We start from the raw sequence: 18,207 nt of genomic DNA, 5'->3' as shown, positions 1-18,207 counted from the left end.
TTTCCCCTTCAAGTTAGTCCCCCAGGGGATCCTGGCCATCTGTTCCCTGAGGGAGTCGAAGTCTGCTTTCCTGAAGTCCAGGGTCCGTATCCTGCTGCTTACCTTTCTTCCCATCAGGTGTTCCCCATTCAGGGTCACTGGAAAAACAGCCCAGGACCTGAAGAGAGGTCGGGGACATGCTGGCTTTAGGGGTGATTCAGCCATCCTCCAGCCCCCAGGCCTCGCCCGTGATGCTGGTCCCCAAAAAGGAGGGGTCGATCCAGTTCTGTGTGGACTATTGGAAGCTCAATGCCATCACCGTGTCTGTTGTGTACCCCATGCCTAGGACCGATCAGATCCTAGACAAGTTAGGGGGCACCAGGTACCTCACTGCCATGGATCTTACCAAAGGCGTATATTGACGATATCTGTGTCTTTAGCCAGACCTGGGAAGAACATGTGTCCCAGGTGAAGAGGGTGCTGGGTCACCTCCAGGCTGCAGGACTGACTATAAAAGCTGGAAAGTGCAAGGTGGGGATGGAAGAGGTGTCATACCTGGGTCACAAGGTGGGGAGCAGCCATCTGAAGCTGGATCCAGCCAAAGTGGAGGCAATCAAGGACTGGCCCGCTCCCCAGAGTAAGAAGCAGGTCCAGACTTTCATTGGGATGGCAGGATACTACCGGAGGTTTGTGCCCCACTTTAGCTCCCTGGCAGCTCCCCCATGGAGCTTTGTAGGACGGGAAAGCCGGACAAGGTGGTCTGGACCAAGCAGTGCCAGAAGGCTCTCTGTGCGCTGAAGGGGGCACTTATCCAAAGCCCGTTGCTGCTAAACCCGGATTTTAACAAACCCTTCCTGGTGTTCACCAACGCCTCAGACATGGGGCTGGGTGCGGTGCTGATGCAAACTGATATTAAGCGGGAGAGACACCCCACTGTGTGCCTGAGCAAGAAGCTGCTGCCCCGGGAGCAGCACCATGTGGCCATAGAGAAGGAATGCCTGGCCATGGCGTGGGCCCTTAAAAAACTGCGGCCATATCAATTTGAGCCATGCTTCACTGTCAACACTGACCATTCAGCCCTGATGTGGCTGCACCAACTGAAAGAGGCTAACGCCAAGCTGCTGAGATGGAGCCTTCTCCTCCAAGGTTATGACATGGAGGTGGTCCATGTGATGGGGAATGCCAATGTTACAGCCGGTGCTTTAACATGGGGCGGGGGCCCTGAACTTCCCCAGGTCACTAGCTAAGTGACCCTGCTCAGTTCAGACTCGAAGTGGTGAGAGATGTGACAAAGTGGGGGATTTTCTTGTTTTTCCCTTGTTTTTCCAATGGTTTGCATGCAGAGAGAGTGGGACTCAGTTTCCCTGGGTGTTACCGGTTTAACGAGGTGATGGGAGAGGGAGTTTGTTGTTACAGAGGATGAGAAACAGGTATGCTAAGGCTCAGAGAAGTGTGGTTCCAGGAAGTGGAGGGGCTTAACCCCCGAGAGAGAGTGGACCCCCGAGAAGGGCTGTCTCACTGAAGGGGGTTCCTCCCAGGGACCACACGGGGCCAAGAGTGGGCACGACCTGTGAGTCCGTGACAGGCCCCTTTGTCCATCAGAAGAACACCGCTGAAGAAACCTCCAACAGGTGACTGTGGCCTATCCCCAGAGAAGCGGGGGAGGAAGGAACTAGGATAATCTAACTGTGGGGAAACTGCTTAAGAAAGGCAGGATGGGAGCAAGGTCAAAGATTTAATAAAAGGGCACCAGAAAGAAACACTAAGCAGAGAACTCCAGACAGCATGCATGCACTCAGTGTACATCACCCAGTGAACTCTGCCTGAATTGGAGATGCTAAGGAGAGCAGCCCCATAGCCACAGACAGCCTCTCTGGGGACGAAAGGCATCAGCTTGAAAATCCTGGAAAAGGAAGCCATCTGTTTATTTACAGAGCAACAGCAGGGCAAGTTTCACACATACACGGCCCTGCCCGCCTGATCTGTGACAGGGGACTTCCTCTAGGGGCCATGCTATTTAGTGCAAAGGCTGTTGCTGGGTTTGTTACAAGTGAGCTGGAACTGAGACCCACCAAACTCAGCTCATACAAGTGCCACTAAACTTCCATTTGATGGGAGTAACTTTCAGTCCCCTCTGAGCTGGGATGGATTCAAACTAGTGACCTGCAGCAGAAAGGTTCATTAACACGTGAGGCATGTGCTCCCCATATGTGCTCACGTTCCACCCGGCTTTCTGGAAAGATCAACTTCTTATATCAATTTCTGATCTTTTAGGTGCTGACACAGGCAGGGTCTCCCATCCTCTGGACACACAGGCAATATCACCAACACATTGAGGTCAGATTCCTTCAGATACACTCTGCAATTAAGTTAAAAGAGCAATTTTCATTACCAAATTGCGAACAATAAAAATAAAACAATAGATATTAACACAACACCCAAATTTACTTCTAAATGTGACATTTTGCAATATAAACTCATTTTAACAATTACAGTTATCTCAGGGTCCTCCCTTAGAGGAGGTCCTAGAGATATATTATTGGTATTATTTATTTATTTTTTATTTACTTTTGTATTCCAGTAGCATGTAGGGCCTTAGCCCATGTTTAGGGCCTCATTGTACAGGGCACACGACAAACAGAACAATGAGACAGCTCTTGCCCTGAAAAGCTAATAATCTAAATAAAAGAAGAGAGACAACAGACAGATGGAGGGAGAACAAGATAACAAGGAAACAATTATTTTAAAAAGCTATATTAAAAGACTATTAAAGACAGAAGGTCAAACACCCAACAGTTAGGAAATCCCTAAATTTAAAAGATCTGCAGAACCTCAGTGCAGCCCCCTTGGGCACCTGAATTAGGACACCATCTTTAATCACATAATATAATATTTTCCCCCACGTGGGTCATAACCACAGGTCAGAGCTCTTCCACATGAGCAGTAACTGTGGGTCAGTGCATGTTCAACTTGTCTGTGTGTGCACCAGGCTGAAGAGGAACAACAACATATATGTTACCAGCAGGTTACATTCTTTGTGAGACAGCAGTGGGATGCTGAGTAACAGGATTCCTGCTTTGGGAGCAGAGTGAGGGCTAATAACTAGACATGGCATAGGTTAATTCTGACCTGGCTGGGAATTTTTTGGTAGAGTGTTTTTTCCCTGGAAAATGCCAGTTCATCAGAACTAAAACTTTGTGCAGGAAAGGTTCAGAGTCCATTAGTATTGCAACTTGAAACATTTTTGAAAAAAAAGTTTTGAGATTGTTGAAATGTTTCATTTTATTAAATGTAATTGTCTGATTGTTGATATAACAATAAGATAATGATAGGAATAAGGTAATTATAGTTTAAAAAACATAAAAGAATTTTAAAAAGATTGACATCAATTGACCTGAGTAAAAAAAATAATAAAAAAATTGGTGGTGGGGGGGGAGTTCTTGAAAATGTTCAATGTTTTGATCCCCCCCCCCCCCCAGTTTGGATAATTTTGTTTGAAATCCCAAATTGTTTTATGAGATGGGAAAACTGTTTCCTCTTCCAGCTCTGCCTAATATATAAGTTGTATGCAGTGTTGTTGTAGCGCTGTCGGTCCCAGGATATCAGAGAGACAAGGTGGATGAGGTAATATCTTTAATTGGACCAACTTCGGTTGGTGAGAGAGACAAGGTAGAGCTCTGTGTAAGCTCAAAAGCTTGGTCTTTCTCACCAACAGAAGTTGCTCCAAGAAAAGATATTACCTTAGCCACCTCGTCTCTCTAATATATAATTTAACACATTCCTTCTGAAAGGCAGTTCGGCAAACTGAATGAGATTCAAGAGAATTTTTAACATTTCAAAAGCTCCTAACTAATTTAGTAGCCTAAGGCCAAGTGTCAAAACTGATTTAGGCACTTAGGGCCAGATTTTTAAAGGTATTTAGGTGCCTAAAGAAGCAGTTAGTTCCCTAGTGGGATTCTCAAAAGCACCTAAGTTCCTAATTCACATTTAAATCAATGTCTATTTGTTATTAGAAACTCTGGGAAGGTGTCAGGGCTATTTATTTTCATTGCTGCCAAACTTAACCAACAAGCAAGTTCTCTACATGTCTCTGGGAAGGCTGTTTGCATGTAAGCATATATTTTTGATGCATGAATGGATGTAAATAAACTGGTTAAAATGTTCTGATGTAATAATTTCCATCAGAAAATGCTGATTTGACTAAATTGAAATGTTTCACAGGAACATATCAATGTCATCAAAATGTTCATAGAGAAATTATTAAAATGTTTCATTAAGATAAAAAATATTTAGTTTTGACTTTATTGTTTATAATATTATATAATCAGTCAAAACATTATTATATTATGCTAAACAATAAAGCTGAAACAAAATATGGTTGAAATGACATATTTCAGAATACTTTTTTTGTGAAAAATTCCAAGATTTCAACTTTTTGTCTTGCTTTGGGGCAAACCCAAATTTCAAACTCTCAGACTTTCCCAGGGAATAGATATTCTGTTGTTCAGACAGCATAAATGTTTAGGTGTCTGACATGAGGCCACAGGACTCTGAGTGCCACAGAGTTTAGACATAGTGATCATAGAATCATAGAATATCAGGGTTGGAAGGGACCTCAGGAGGTCATCTAGTCCAACCCCCTGCTCCAAGCAGGACCAATCCCCAATTAAATCATATCAGCCAGGGCTTTGTCAAGCCTGACCTTAAAAACCTCTAAGGAAGGAGATTCTACCACCTCCCTAGGTAACACATTCCAGTGTTTCACCACCCTCCTAGTGAAAAAGTTTTTCCTAATATCCAACCTAAACCTCCCCCACTGCAACTTGAGACCATTACTCCTTGTCCTGTCATCTTCTACAACTGAGAATAGTCTAGAACCATCCTCTTTGGAACCACCTCTCAGGTAGTTGAAAGCAGCTATTAAATCCCCCCTCATTCTTCTCTTCTGCAGACTAAACAATCCCAGTTCCTTCAGCCTCTCCTCATAAGTCATGTGTTCCAGACCCCTAATAATTTTTGTTGCCCTTCGCTGGACTCTCTCCAATTTTTCCACATCCTTCTTGTAGTGTGGGGCCCAAAACTGGACACAGTACTCCAGATGAGGCCTCACCAATGTCGAATAGAGGGGAACGATCACATCCCTCGATCTTCTGGCTATGCCCCTACTTATAAATCCCAAAATGCCATTGGCCTTCTTGGCAACAAGGGCACACTGTTGACTCATATCCAGCTTCTCGTCCACTGTCACCCCTAGGTCCTTTTCCGCAGAACTGCTGCCTAGCCATTCGGTCCTGTTTCTGTAGCGGTGCATTGGATTCTTCCGTCCTAAGTGCAGGACCCTGCACTTATCCTTGTTGAACCTCATCAGATTTCTTTTGGCCCAACCCTCCAATTTGTCTAGGTCCCTCTGTATCCTATCCCTACCTGCCACCGTATCTACCACTCCTCCTAGTTTAGTGATGCTGCAGGCATGCCGGAGTGTGGCATATTATTATTTGTTATTCTACTCCTGAAAAGAGATGGGAGCTGAGAGGAGGGCTGGTGTTGTGAGTTTACTTCTGTATAGGGCATTGGTGAGATCAGTACTAGAATACTGCATCCAGTTCTGTTGTCCACATTTTTGAAGGCTGTTGAAAAATTCGAAGGGGTGCAGAGAAGAGTCACAACAATAATTTGAGGGCTGGAAATAAGGCCTTGTAGTGGGAGACTTAAGGAGCTCAATCTGTTTAGCTTATTAAAAAGATCAACGGGTAACTTGATGACAATGGGTAAGAACCTTCATGAGTAGAAAATACTGGATATTATAAAGCTCTTTACTTTATTGGAGTCAGTCTGCAAGTTAAACACAGGCAAATTCAAATGAGAAGTAAGGCGCAATTTTTTTAACAGTGGGAGTGGTTAACCACTGGAACTACCTACTAAGGAAAGCTGTGGATACTCCATCTCCTGATGTCTTTATAGCCAGACTGGATGCCTTTCTGTTAGATATTCTTTAGCAACCACAATTTGTCAGGCTCACTACAGGGGTAAATGGGCGAGAATTTCTGGCCTCTGTTATACAGGAAGTCAGACTAGATGATCACAATCGCCCTTTCTGGCTTTACAGTCTATGAATCTTGTAAATCATAGAATATCAGGGTTGGCAGGGACCTCAGGAAGTCATCTAGTCCAACCCCCTGCTCAAAGCAGGACCAACCCCAACTAAATCATCCCAGCCAGGGCTTTGTCAAGCCGGGCCTTAAAAACCTCTAAGGATGGAGATGGAGACTAGGAAGGAGTCTAGTCTGTCAAAGAAGCTTATTGGAACACCTCTGAAGGTGAGATTTACCTGCATTTAATTTTCTACTGTATTAGGCTTAGACTTGCATGTTTTTGTTTTATTTTGCTTGGTAATTTACTTTGTTCTGTCTGTTATTACTTGGAACCACTTAAATCCTACTTTTTATATTTAATAAAATCACTTTTTACTTATTAATTAACCCAGAGCAAGTATTAATACCCGGGGGAGCAAACAGCTGTGCGTATCTCTCTATCAGTGTTATAGAGGGTGAACAACTTATGAGTTTACCCTGTCTAAATTTTATACAGAGTAAAACAGATTTATTTGGGGTTTGGATCCCATTGGGAACTTGGTGTTGGAGACAGGAGCACTTCTTAAGCTGTTTTCAGTTAGCTTGCAGCTTTTGAGGGATGTGGTTCAGACCTGGGTCTGTGTTTGCAGCAGGCTGGCGTGTCTGGCACACCCAGACAAGGTACTGAAGTCCCAAGCTGCCAGGGAAGACGGGCTCAGAGGTAGTCTTAGCACATCAGGTGGCAGTCTCAAGGGGGTTTCTGTGACCCAACCTGTCACAATAGTGTTTCCTAATATCCAACCTAGACCTCCCCCACTGCAACTTGAGACCATTGCTCCTTGTTCTGCCATCTGCCACCACTGAGAACAGCCGAGCTCCGTCCTCTTTGGAACCCCCCTTCAGATAGTGGAAGGCTGCTATCAAATCCCCCCTCATTCTTCTCTTCTGCAAATTAAATAAGCCCAGTTCCCTCAGCCTCTACTCATAAGTCATGTGCCCCAGCCCCCTAATCATTTTCGTTGCCCTCCGCTAGACTCTCTCCAATTTGTCCACATCTTTTCTGTAGTGGGGGCCCCAAAACTGGACGCAATACTCCAGATGTGACCTCACCAGTGCTAAATGGAGGGGAATAATCACTTTCCTCGATCTGCTGGCAACGCTCCTACTAATGCAGCACAATATACTGTTAGCCTTCTTGGCAAGAAGGGCACACTGTTGACTCTTATCCAGCTTCTCAGCACTGTGAAGGCCTGGGTCTCACAAGCTCTAGGTTCAAACCTGGCTGAGCTCTGGCTTTCCTGTATCATCTTGGGCAAGTCACTTGATCTCTCTGGGCCTCAGTTTCCCCCATCTGTAATATAAGGATAATAACCCTTCCTCTCTTTCTTAATACTAATAAAAAATTATGTGACCTCCCCTTGTGTTTCATGCAGAGAATGGTGGGTTAACACCAAATCAATATAATGTCAGCTTTACATGTTAGTTAACCCTACCCAAAGAAGATATTGGACTCTTCCCTCTCCCCTCAAAAAAAAAGAGAGAGAGAAAGAGAGAAAACACTCTCTGATGACAACTTTCCCCCAGCCCACAAACACAAATTTTATTAGCTTAACCCTCTCAGATGCTGCATACCAGATTAGTAACATTTCGGTAACACATTGCTAACATTTGACTCATAGAAACTTGGAAGGCTGGAGTCGGGGGAGGAGGGGAGCACTTTGGATTCCAATTCCTTTTTGTTTTTTAAATGTCAAAACGTCCCTTTGCTTAATCAAAAAAGAGCTTTGCATCTGACAGTTTCCATCATCTTGCATTGTGCATGTGTTATGAGGGGTTGGTGGGGAGTGGGGCTATGTGTGGCCAAGAGAGGCACCCAGAACAGCTTAGCTAACTTTTCTTCTTCAAGCCTTTTTTTTTTCTGCATTCCCAGGGCCCGGTTGGCCAGGCTTTCTAGGTTTGATAAAGCATTTCCTTCCATTGTCATTCTATACGGCCTCTGGGCCCTTCTCTCAGTCCCTCCCCTTCTGCCTTCCTCTCTCTCTCTCTCTCTCTCTTACTGAACCTCAGCGAATCTTGTGATATAAAGAAAGCAACTGCCTCCCTTAAGAAACAGCTTGAACAATGAGACCTCATCTTCAAGGGCTTTAATTCCTCTGGATGCAAGGACTAAGTCAGGGTGAGTAGTCTGCCTATTGTCCTGTTGGTCACTGGATCTTCTGCAATTATGACTGTGTTTCTGCCTGCAGTGAAATAACTGTGAACATGGTAGGTGTTTTTTCCCACTGTGGGTAGGTCCTGGGCTCCTCTCCTATTTCACTTGTGTGGAGGAAGGGCAAAAGCTAAAGTTTCTAAGCATGTGAAAAACACCGAGCACTGCTTGGGATTGTGCTGAACTTTGGATGTATGTGAAAGAGTAAAATGTCCCTGCCAGATACAGTGGGCAAAATTCTGCTCTCAGTTACACCTCTGTACATTTGGAGTCACTCCATTGGCTTGCTGAACAGGGGCCCACCTATGCAACTGAGCAGACTCTGGATTTTCAGCAGGGCAGGAAGGATTCTTACCTCCTCAATGTCTCAGAAAAGAAAAACAAATATTATGCAATACAGCTTGGAGTGTGATCCTGAGCTGGGCTCTGGGAGGAAATCTTTCTCATTAGTATTGACAAGGTGTAATCCCAGATGCAATGTTTTAAAGGACCCCAAAAAGAGATGCACTTGCAGTGGAAACCCCAGTATCATGTCTGACAGAAAGAATATTAAGATCCCCAGATTACCAGGTCTGAGTTTAAGAGACAAGAAGTTCAAGGGGAAGATGAGTTGTCTGGGCACCGCAGCCTTCTCCTGCTGACACGCATATCACCTCTGTTACCTGCCTTTAACAGACTCTTTTCCAGTCTGGCCGCATGTGAATTTGACCTATTTTGTATGTGAGATAGAATCAAAGGGAACTATAAGGGAGGCAGAGGAGGTTTTCAGTGACCTGAAGCATAGCTGTGCTAGTATGGAAAGAAGAAATGGTTTGCTAGCAATGTTTGGGGAATGATCAGCTTCACCCATTGCCACAAGAAACACTAGGGCTCAACATCTGTGGCATCTCATGGTGCTAAAATACTATTTCATGTGGATCATAATCCACCAAACAGAGCAGATTTTGGAGACAGCTAGGTCAGCTGGGGGGTGTGGAGGGCAAATTCAAGGGGGGTTCATAAACATTAGGGGCCATTATAGATAATATAGATCAGCCCAGCTCCCCCAGATGTATTTTAGTTGCAGACTGCCATTGCTGCCTTCTAAGATGCCTATTGTTGCTTTTGCCACATCTCTTGTTCGGAGTAAGGGACTGCAGAGTTCATCATGCTACTGGAATGGAGCTTGTTGAACCAGCAAGAGAGGGGAAGGGAGGAGTTGGAAAGTTTATAAAACATGATTCTGTGCAATGTGATGACTTATGAAGACCCCACAATTTTCTCTGGACACTTCCTTTATGTCCCTGACTTTCTACCACCTACACCAGGTCCATTTCTAGGGAAGGGAAGAATGGGATGGGATACAGGAAGTTATGAGTCAGACACCAACTCCCTCAGTTGTCCAAAATTCCCATCATTGCTCCTGGAGGCTAATCCTTATCCTGCCTGCAATGTCTGAAGGATGGTGAACACAGACAGAAAAGTTTCAGAGTAGCAGCCGTGTTAGTCTGTATTCTAATACAGACTAACACGGCTGCTACTCTGAAACCTGTCATTATGCAAGACACTGCATTTAGCCGTATGGAGTGGAAATCTATCAACTTCATGAAAAAACTCGTACAGATACAAACAGACATCATCTTCCTTTCCAAATGCAAACAGATGGACATCAGACCAAAAGGACTGAAGGTAAAAAATCCACTACAATCTACATACCACACAGACTATGCTGACAGCTTGTGCCACACGCTCTCAAAGAAACAGACAGAAACGTGAGTGCTGGGAGGTTCCCCTCTTAGACATAACAGCATGTCTTTTGTTCTTTACACAAGAAACCACACAGGCAGAGTTGGGTCCCAAATGATTGTGTTTGCTAAATACACAAACAACATGCTGCCCTAGCTCTATACACACACTGCTGCTCTGACTGATTTCTAACACAGAGAACACAGTGAGCACCACTAGAGGGCTCACAAACTATTTAATTGGATACTATCCAAATCCTGTACACTACCCATCTATTGTCCCAAATTCCTGTCCCTTTCCTTGGGGTGGTGAACCCTTCTACCATTTAGGGAGGCAGGAGTCACTACAGCATGCAGAGATCTAACATTTTTATTGGCATCCTTTGTGGTACGGATAGACTCTTAGTGTCATTGAAAGGAACAGTCAATGACTTGCACGTGAGATTAAGTCCCCACAGCAAACCTACAGCGAGAGCACAAAACCATAAAATGGTCATGGATTAAAAACTGGCTAACAGATAAGTCTCAACATGTAATTATAACGAGAGAATCATCATTGAGAGGGTGTGTATCAAGGGGGGTCCTGCAGGGATCAGTTTTGGGCTCTACAGTGTTTAACATTTTTATCTATTACTAGGAAAAAAACATAAAATCATCATTGATAAAGTTTGCAGATGACACAAAGTTTGAATGAGCAGTACATAATGTAGAGGACAGGACACTGATATAGAGCAATCTGGATTGCTTGGTAAACTGGACACAAACATGCATTTCAATGTGGCCAAATGTAAACTCATATATCTAGGAACAAAGATGCAATTGCCACAGACAGTAACAGTCAGGTATGCGATACTGACAATAAAATGGCTGCACCCAGTTGGGTGAGGAATCTGGGGAAAGCCAAGCAGAAACAACTAAGATGTCTGAACACCAGTGCAAGGAGCCTGGGTAACAAAATAGAGGAACTAGAGCTACTGGTGCAGGAAGTGAAACCAGATATTATAGGGAGAACAGAACCATGGGAGAATAGTAGCCATGACTGGAACACAGGTATTGAAGAGTATGTGGTATTAAAGATAAAGGTGGTGGAGTAGCACTGTATATTAATGATAATGTAAAGAAGTTAGAAGTGATGGAATGGATAAAACGGAATCTGTTGGGGTCAGAATCACTTTGGGGAAGAAAGGTAACAGAGGCTCCACTAGGATAGTACTTGGTGACTGTAACAGACCCCCCAGGATTCAGTTTGGATATGGATAGAGACCTCGTTAAAGTTTTGAATTAAATGAATACTATGGGAATTGTTTCAGAGTAGCAGCCGTGTTAGTCTATATTCGCAAAAAGAAAAGGAGGACTTGTGACCTTAGAGACTAATAAATTTGTTAGTCTCTAAGGTGCCACAAGTCCTCCTTTTCTTTATGGGAATTGTGTGATTATGGGATACTTTAATTTCCTGGACATATATATGCTACTAACATTGGTAGGACTAAGATATTCCTGGATGTGTTAGCTGACATTTCTTCACTAAGTAATCACCAAACTGACAAGAGGTGATGCCACTTTAGATTTAGTATTGGACCTCAGAGAAGAACTGGTTGTGGAGGACAACTTTTGAGTGATCATGAATTTATTTAATTTAAACTAAATAAAAAAATTAACAAAACCAGTCTGCAACTAGGGTTCTTGATTTCAAAAGGCCAAACTTTAAAAAATTAAGGGAAGTAGTCAGGGAAGTGGACTGATGAACTCAAGGATCTGAATGTGGAGGAGGTTTGAAATTACTTTAAGTCAAAGTTGCAGAAACTGTCTAAAGCCTGCATCCCAAGCAAAGAGAAAAAAAATCATTGGGAAGGAATGCATATCAAACTGGATGAGCAAACATTTCAAACAGGTGATTAAGAGAAAGGAAAGGAGACAGAGAAAGGAGAAAGCCTACAAGGAATTGAAGATGGGATAGATTAGCAAGAAAAGCTACCTCTTGGAGGTCAAAATGTTTAAGGAAAAAGTAAGAACTGGCAAAAGCCAAGCACAGTTGGACCTAGGGAGGTGGTAGAATCTCCTTCCTTAGAGGTTTTTAAGGTCAGGCTTGACAAAGCCCTGGCTGGGATGATTTAACTGGGAATTGGTCCTGCTTTGAGCAGGGGGTTGGACTAGATGACCTTCTGGGGTCCCTTCCAACCCTGATATTCTATGATTCTATGATTCTATGACCTTACAACGTACACTAAAGTCAATTAGTAAACAGTTCTTTAGCTATATAAATAAAAGTAAAACAAGGAAAGAAGTGGGACAGCTAAACCAATAAGGATGGTGGTGGAGGTTAAAAATAATCTAGGCATGGCTCAACACCTAAATGTATATTTTGTCTTCGTTATTAATAAGGGTAATGAAGAGCTTGGGAGCAGTGTCAGGGAGGCTAGTGGGAACGATGATATGGAAATAGAAATTACCATACCCAACGTGGAAGCCAAACTCAAAGAGTTAAACTCAGGGGCCCGGATAATCTCCATCCAAGAATATTAAAGGAACTGGCACATGAAATTGCAAACCAAATAGCAAGGATTTTTAATGAATCTGTAAACTCGGGGGTTGTACCCTATGACTGGAGAATTGCTAATATAGTACCCTATATTTAAGAAAGGGGGAAAAAGTGATCTGGATAATTACCGGCCCTTTAGTTTGACCTCACTTGTATGCAAGGTTTTAGAACAAATTTTGAAAGAGAATAGTTAAGGACATAGCGGTAAATGGTAATTGGGATAAAATATAACACAGTTTTACAAAAGGTAGATTGTGTCAGACCAACCTGATCTCTTTCTTTGAGAAGAGAACTGATTTTCTAGACAAAAGAAATGCAGTAGAACGTGGATTTCAGTAAAGCAGTGGTCACCCACCTTTTTATGCACAAGATCACTTTTTGAATTTAAGATCAACCCAGGATCTACCCCACCCTTTCCCTGAGGCCCCATCCTTTCCCCGGGGCCCAGCCACACTCACTCCATTCCCCCCGCTCTGTCGCTCACTCTTCCCCACCCTCACTCACTTTCACCAGGCTGGGGCAGGGAGCTGGGGAGCCCGAGTGAGGGTTGCAAGCTCTGGGAGGGAGTTTGGGTGCACGGGTCAAATGGTCACACTGCACCTAATCTCATAGAATCCATTGGATCTTTCATATGTTTTACTTTTTATTAGTGTCATTTGTGGTTTATAGATCCAAAATCCTTCAGGGATTGTCACGAATCAGTGTAACATTCTTAACTGTGGAGTATTGTCAAGGAGTCACCGGAGTGATGCTCTGGAACTACTCCCTACAAAGCCAGTCAGGACTCTGGGGAAGCATGCCTCCTCTCCCTGAGTATACTGTCTCCAGGGGAAGAAGCTTACACAGCTTCAACCTTCCTGGGTCTGACCTCAGAGCATTCAGCATCCCCTTCCACACTGTGCACTTCCCGCAGCGAGTCTGTCCAGGGGAAGCCAGAGGGCCCTGCACCCCAACTCTGCAGTCAGATGTGACTCTCAGCCAGCCAATAAAATAGAAGGTTTATTAGTTGACAGGAACACAGCGTAGGTCAGAACTTGTTAGCACAAAAATCAGTGACTTTCAGCCAAGCCCATCTTGGCGGGAGGGGAACCCAGAGCCAGGGCTCTGGCCCTCCCCCTGGGCCCCAAGCCAGCCAAGACTGACTCGCTTCCAGCTGCCTGGCTCCTGCCCTGCCTGTTGCTCCTCCTCCGGCCTTTGTCTCACTTCCCGGGCCAAGAGTCACCTGGTCGCATCCCCATCCTGGGTCTCAGGTTACGAAGGGGCGACCATAGCATCGGTGCAGGCACCTGGAGCAACCCCCACAAAAGTCACACACGCTTATTCCCACCACCTAGACATTGGAAACTGAGGCACACACAGCATTCATGCAAAACAGTAAGACTCACATAGGCTGCAGGGAATTGGGGTGCAGGAGTGAGGGGTGCAAGCTCTGGGAAGGAGTTTGGTGCAGCAGGGGGCTGCAGGCTGGGGCAGAGTGTTGGGGTGCAGGATGGGGTGAGGGGTGCAGGCTCTGGGAGGGAGTTTGGGTGCAGGAGGGGGCTCTGGGCTGGTGCAGAGTGTTGGGGTGCAGGAGAGGGTGAGGGGTGTAGCCTCTGGGAGGGAGTTTGTTGCAAAAAAAGTAAATGCAATTTTGGTTCAGATCATCAGAGGCATAGCACGCAAGTCAGGGGTGGTGACAGTACTGCACTGTTTAGGCCTCAGCTGGAGTACTGTGCTCAGTTTTGGTCACCGTTCTATAGAAAGGATGTAGAGAAACTGGAAAGGATCCAGAGGAGAACGACAAAGATTATCAAATGCAAGCCATATGAGCAAAAGGCTGAAGGAACTGGGTGTGTTTAGTTTGGAAAAGAGACGATTAAGGAGGGACATGATAGCAGTTGTCAAATACTTGAAATACTGCCATAAAAAGATGGAGAAAATTGTTCTCCCTTGCCACAGAGGGCAGAACAAGAGGCAATAGGTTCAAACTACAGCACAGCAGATTTAGAGTAAATCTCAGGAAAAACTTCCTAACTGTAAGAACAGAACGACAATGGAACAAACTGCCTAGGGAAGTCATGGAAGCTCCTTCACTGGCGGTTTGCAAAAGGAGGCTGGAGCCATCTTGGGATGGTTTAGACACAACAAATCCTGCATTTTGAAAGGGGATTAGACTAGATGACACTTGTGGTCCCATCTAACCCTATGGTTCTATGATTCTATGAGTTGATGAGAATCAAAAGATGAGTAAGGAACTAGTTAAAGGGGAGACTGCAACAGTCCATGCTGAATAGTGAACTATCAGGTTGGAGGAAGGTTACTAGTGAAGTTCGTAAAGGATCAGTCTTGGGACAAATCTTATTTAACATTTTCATTAATGACCTTGGCACAAAACATGGGTATGCGCTAATAAAATTTGATGATGACACAAATTTGGGAGGTACTGCCAATAGAGAGAGAAGGACCAGAACAGCACACAAGAAGATTTGGATGATCTTGAAAACTGGAGTAACTGAAATGGAAGGAAATTTAATAGTGCAAAGTGCAAGGTCCTGCACTTAAGGACGAACGACAAATGTTTTTGCTATAAGCTCGGGACGTATCAGTTGGAAGCAACAGACGAAGAGAAAGACCTGGGTATATAAGTCTATCACAGGATGACTATGAGCTGCCAATGTGATGAGGCTGTGAAAAAGGCTAATGCAGTCCTAGGATACATCAGGCAGGGTATTTCCAGTAGAGATAGGGAAGTGTTATTACAAGGTATTGGTGAGACCTCACCTAGAATACTGTGAGCAATTCTGGTTTCCCATGTTTAACAAAGATGAACTCAGACTGGAACAGGTGCAGAGAAGGGAAATTAGGATGATCTGAGGAATGGAGAACCGACCTTATGAGAGGAGACTTCAGGAGTTTGGCTTGTTTAGCCTAACAAAAGGAAGACTGGGGGGGGGGGGGGAATACGATTGCGCTCTATAAATACAGGAGAGGAATAAACACCAGGAGGGAGAGGAGTTATTTAAGTTAAAGGCCAATGCTGGCACAAGAACAAATGGATCTAAACTGGCCATCAGTAAATTGAGGCTTTTCACTAGGAGGGTGGTGAAACACTGGAATGCGCTACCTAGGGAGGTAGTAGAATCTCCTTCCTTAGAAGTTTTTAAGGTCAGGCTTGACAAGGCCCTGGCTGGTATGATTTAATTGGGGATTGGTCCTGCTTTGAGCAGGGGGTTGGACTAGATGACCTCCTGAGGTCCCTTCCAACCCTGATATTCTATGATTCTATGAGGCCTCACCAATGTCGAATAGAGGGGAACGATCACGTCCCTCGATCTGCTCGCTATGCCCCTACTTATACATCCCAAAATGCCATTGGCCTTCTTGGCAACAAGGGCACACTGTTGACTCATATCCAGCTTCTCGTCCACTGTAACCCCTAGGTCCTTTTCTGCAGAACTGCTGCCTAGCCGTTCAGTCCCTAGTCTGTAGCGATGCATGGGATTCTTCCCTCCTCTGTGCAGGACTCTGCACTTGTCCTTGTTGAACCTCATCAGATTTCTTTTGGCCCAATCCTCTCATTTGTCTAGGTCCCTCTGTATCCTATCCCTACCCTCCAGCATATCTACCTCTCCTCCCAATTTAGTGTCACCAGCAAACTTGCTGAGGGTGCAATCCACGCCATCCTCCAGATCATTAATGAAGGAATTGAACAAAACCGGCCCCAGGACCGACCCTTGGGGCACTCCGCTTGGTACCGGCTGCCAACTAGACATGGAGCCATTGATCACTACCCATTGAGCCCGACAATCTATCCAGCTTTCTATCCACCTTATAGTGCATTCATCCAGCCCATACTTCTTTAACTTGCTGGCAAGAATACTGTGGAAGACCGTGTCAAAAGCTTTGCTAAAGTCAAGGAATAACACGTCCACTGCTTTCCCCTCATCCACAGAGCCAGTTATCTCATCATAGAAGGCAATTAGATTAGTCAGGCATGACTTGCCCTTGGTGAATCCATGCTGATTGTTCCTGATCACTTTCCTCTCCTCCAAGTGCTTCAGCATTGATTCCTTGAGAACCTGCTCCATGATTTTTCCAGGGATTGAGGTGAGGCTGAGTGGCCTGTAGTTCCCCCGATCCTCCTTCTTCCCTTTTTTAAAGATGGGCACTACATTAGCCTTTTTCCAGTCGTCTGAGACCTCCCTCCATCGCCAGTTTTCAGAGATAATGGCCAATGGCTCTGCAATCACAGCCGCCAACTCCTTTAGCACTCTCGGATGCAGCGCATCCAGCCCCATGGACTTCTGCTCGTCCAGCTTTTCTAAATAGTCCCAAACCACTTCTTTCTCCACAGAGGGCTGGTCACCTCCTCCCCATGCTGTGTTGCCCAATGCAGTAGTCTGGGAGCTGACCTTGTTCGTGAAGACAGAGGCAAAAAGAGCATTGAGTACATTAGCTTTTTCCACATCCTCTGTCACTAGGTTGCCTCCCTCATTCAGTAAGGGGCCCACACTTTCCCTGACTTTCTTCTTGTTGCCAACATACCTGAAGAAACCCTTCTTGTTACACTTAACATCTTTTGCTAGCTGCAACTCCAAGTGTGATTTGGCCTTCCTGATTTCACTCCTGCATGCCCGAGCAATATTTTTATACTCTTCCCTGGTCATTTGTCTAATCTTCCACTTCTTGTAAGCTTCTTTTTTGTGTTTAAGATCAGCAAGGATTTCACTGTTAAGCCAAGCTGGTCGCCTGCCATATTTACTATTCTTTCGACACATCGGGATGGTTTGTCCCTGTAACCTCAGTAAGGATTCTTTAAATACAGCCAGCTCTCCTGGACTCCTTTCCCCCTCATGTTATTCTCCCAGGGGATCCTGCCCATCAGTTCCCTGAGGGAGTCAAAGTCTGTTTTTCTGAAGTCCAGGGTCTATATTCTGCTGCTCTCCTTTCTTCCTTGTGTCAGGATCCTGAACTTGACCATCCCATGGTCACTGCTTCCCAGGTTCCCATCCACTTTTGCTTCCTCCACTAATTCTTCCCAGTTTGTGAGCAGCAGGTCAAGAAGAGCTCTGCCCCTAGTTGGTTCCTCCAGCATTTGCACCAGGAAATTGTCCCCTACACTTTCCAAAAACTTCCTGGATTGTCTGTACACCGCTGTATTGCTCTCCCAGCAGATATCAGGGTGATTGAAATCTCCCATGAGAACCAGGGCCTGAGATCTAGTAACTTCCGTGAGTTGCCGGAAGAAAGCCTCGTCCACCTCATCCCCCTGGTCCGGTGGTCTATAGCAGACTTCCACCACGACATCACCCTTGTTGCTCACACTTCTAAACTTAATCCAGAGACACTCAGGTTTTTCTGCAGTTTCAATCTTGAGCTCTGAGCAGTCATACTGCTCCCTTACATACAGTGCTACTCCGCCACCTTTTCTGCCCTGCCTGTCCTTCCTGAACAGTTTATATCCATCCATGACAGTACTCCAGTCATGTGAGTTATCTCACCAAGTCTCTGTTATTCCAATCACATTCCTTGACTGTGCCAGGACTTCCAGTTCTCCCTGCTTGTTTCCCAGGCTTCTTGCATTTGTGTATAGGCACTTAAAGTAACTCGCTGATCGTCCCTCTTTCTCAGTATGAGGCAGGAGCCCTCCCCTCTCACGCTCTCCTGCTCGTGCTTCCTCCCTGTATCCCACGTCCCCACTTACCT

General features: G+C 45.0%; 1 protein-coding gene across 2 annotated transcripts in view; it reads left to right on the top strand.

The window, feature by feature from the left end:
* Positions 1–8,106: 8,106 nt before the first annotated feature.
* Positions 8,107–18,207, top strand: part of HDAC7 (histone deacetylase 7) — a 242,750-nt gene continuing 232,649 nt past the window's right edge. Inside the window, exon 1 of one of the 2 annotated variants that reach the window (XM_084610201.1) lies at positions 8,107–8,226. In XM_084610201.1, coding sequence (XP_084466327.1) covers positions 8,208–8,226 — 19 coding nt within the window. In that variant the 5' untranslated portion in view covers positions 8,107–8,207. The remainder of the gene's footprint in view (positions 8,227–18,207) is intronic. The other variant, XM_084610202.1, reaches the window with a different exon arrangement.

This window comes from Lepidochelys olivacea, assembly GCF_965140295.1.
Source record: "Lepidochelys olivacea isolate rLepOli2 genome assembly, chromosome: 20".
Lineage (NCBI taxonomy): Eukaryota > Metazoa > Chordata > Testudines > Cheloniidae > Lepidochelys > Lepidochelys olivacea.
The sequence above is the reverse complement of the archived record's forward strand: the minus strand, read 5'-3'. Positions and strand labels throughout refer to the sequence as shown.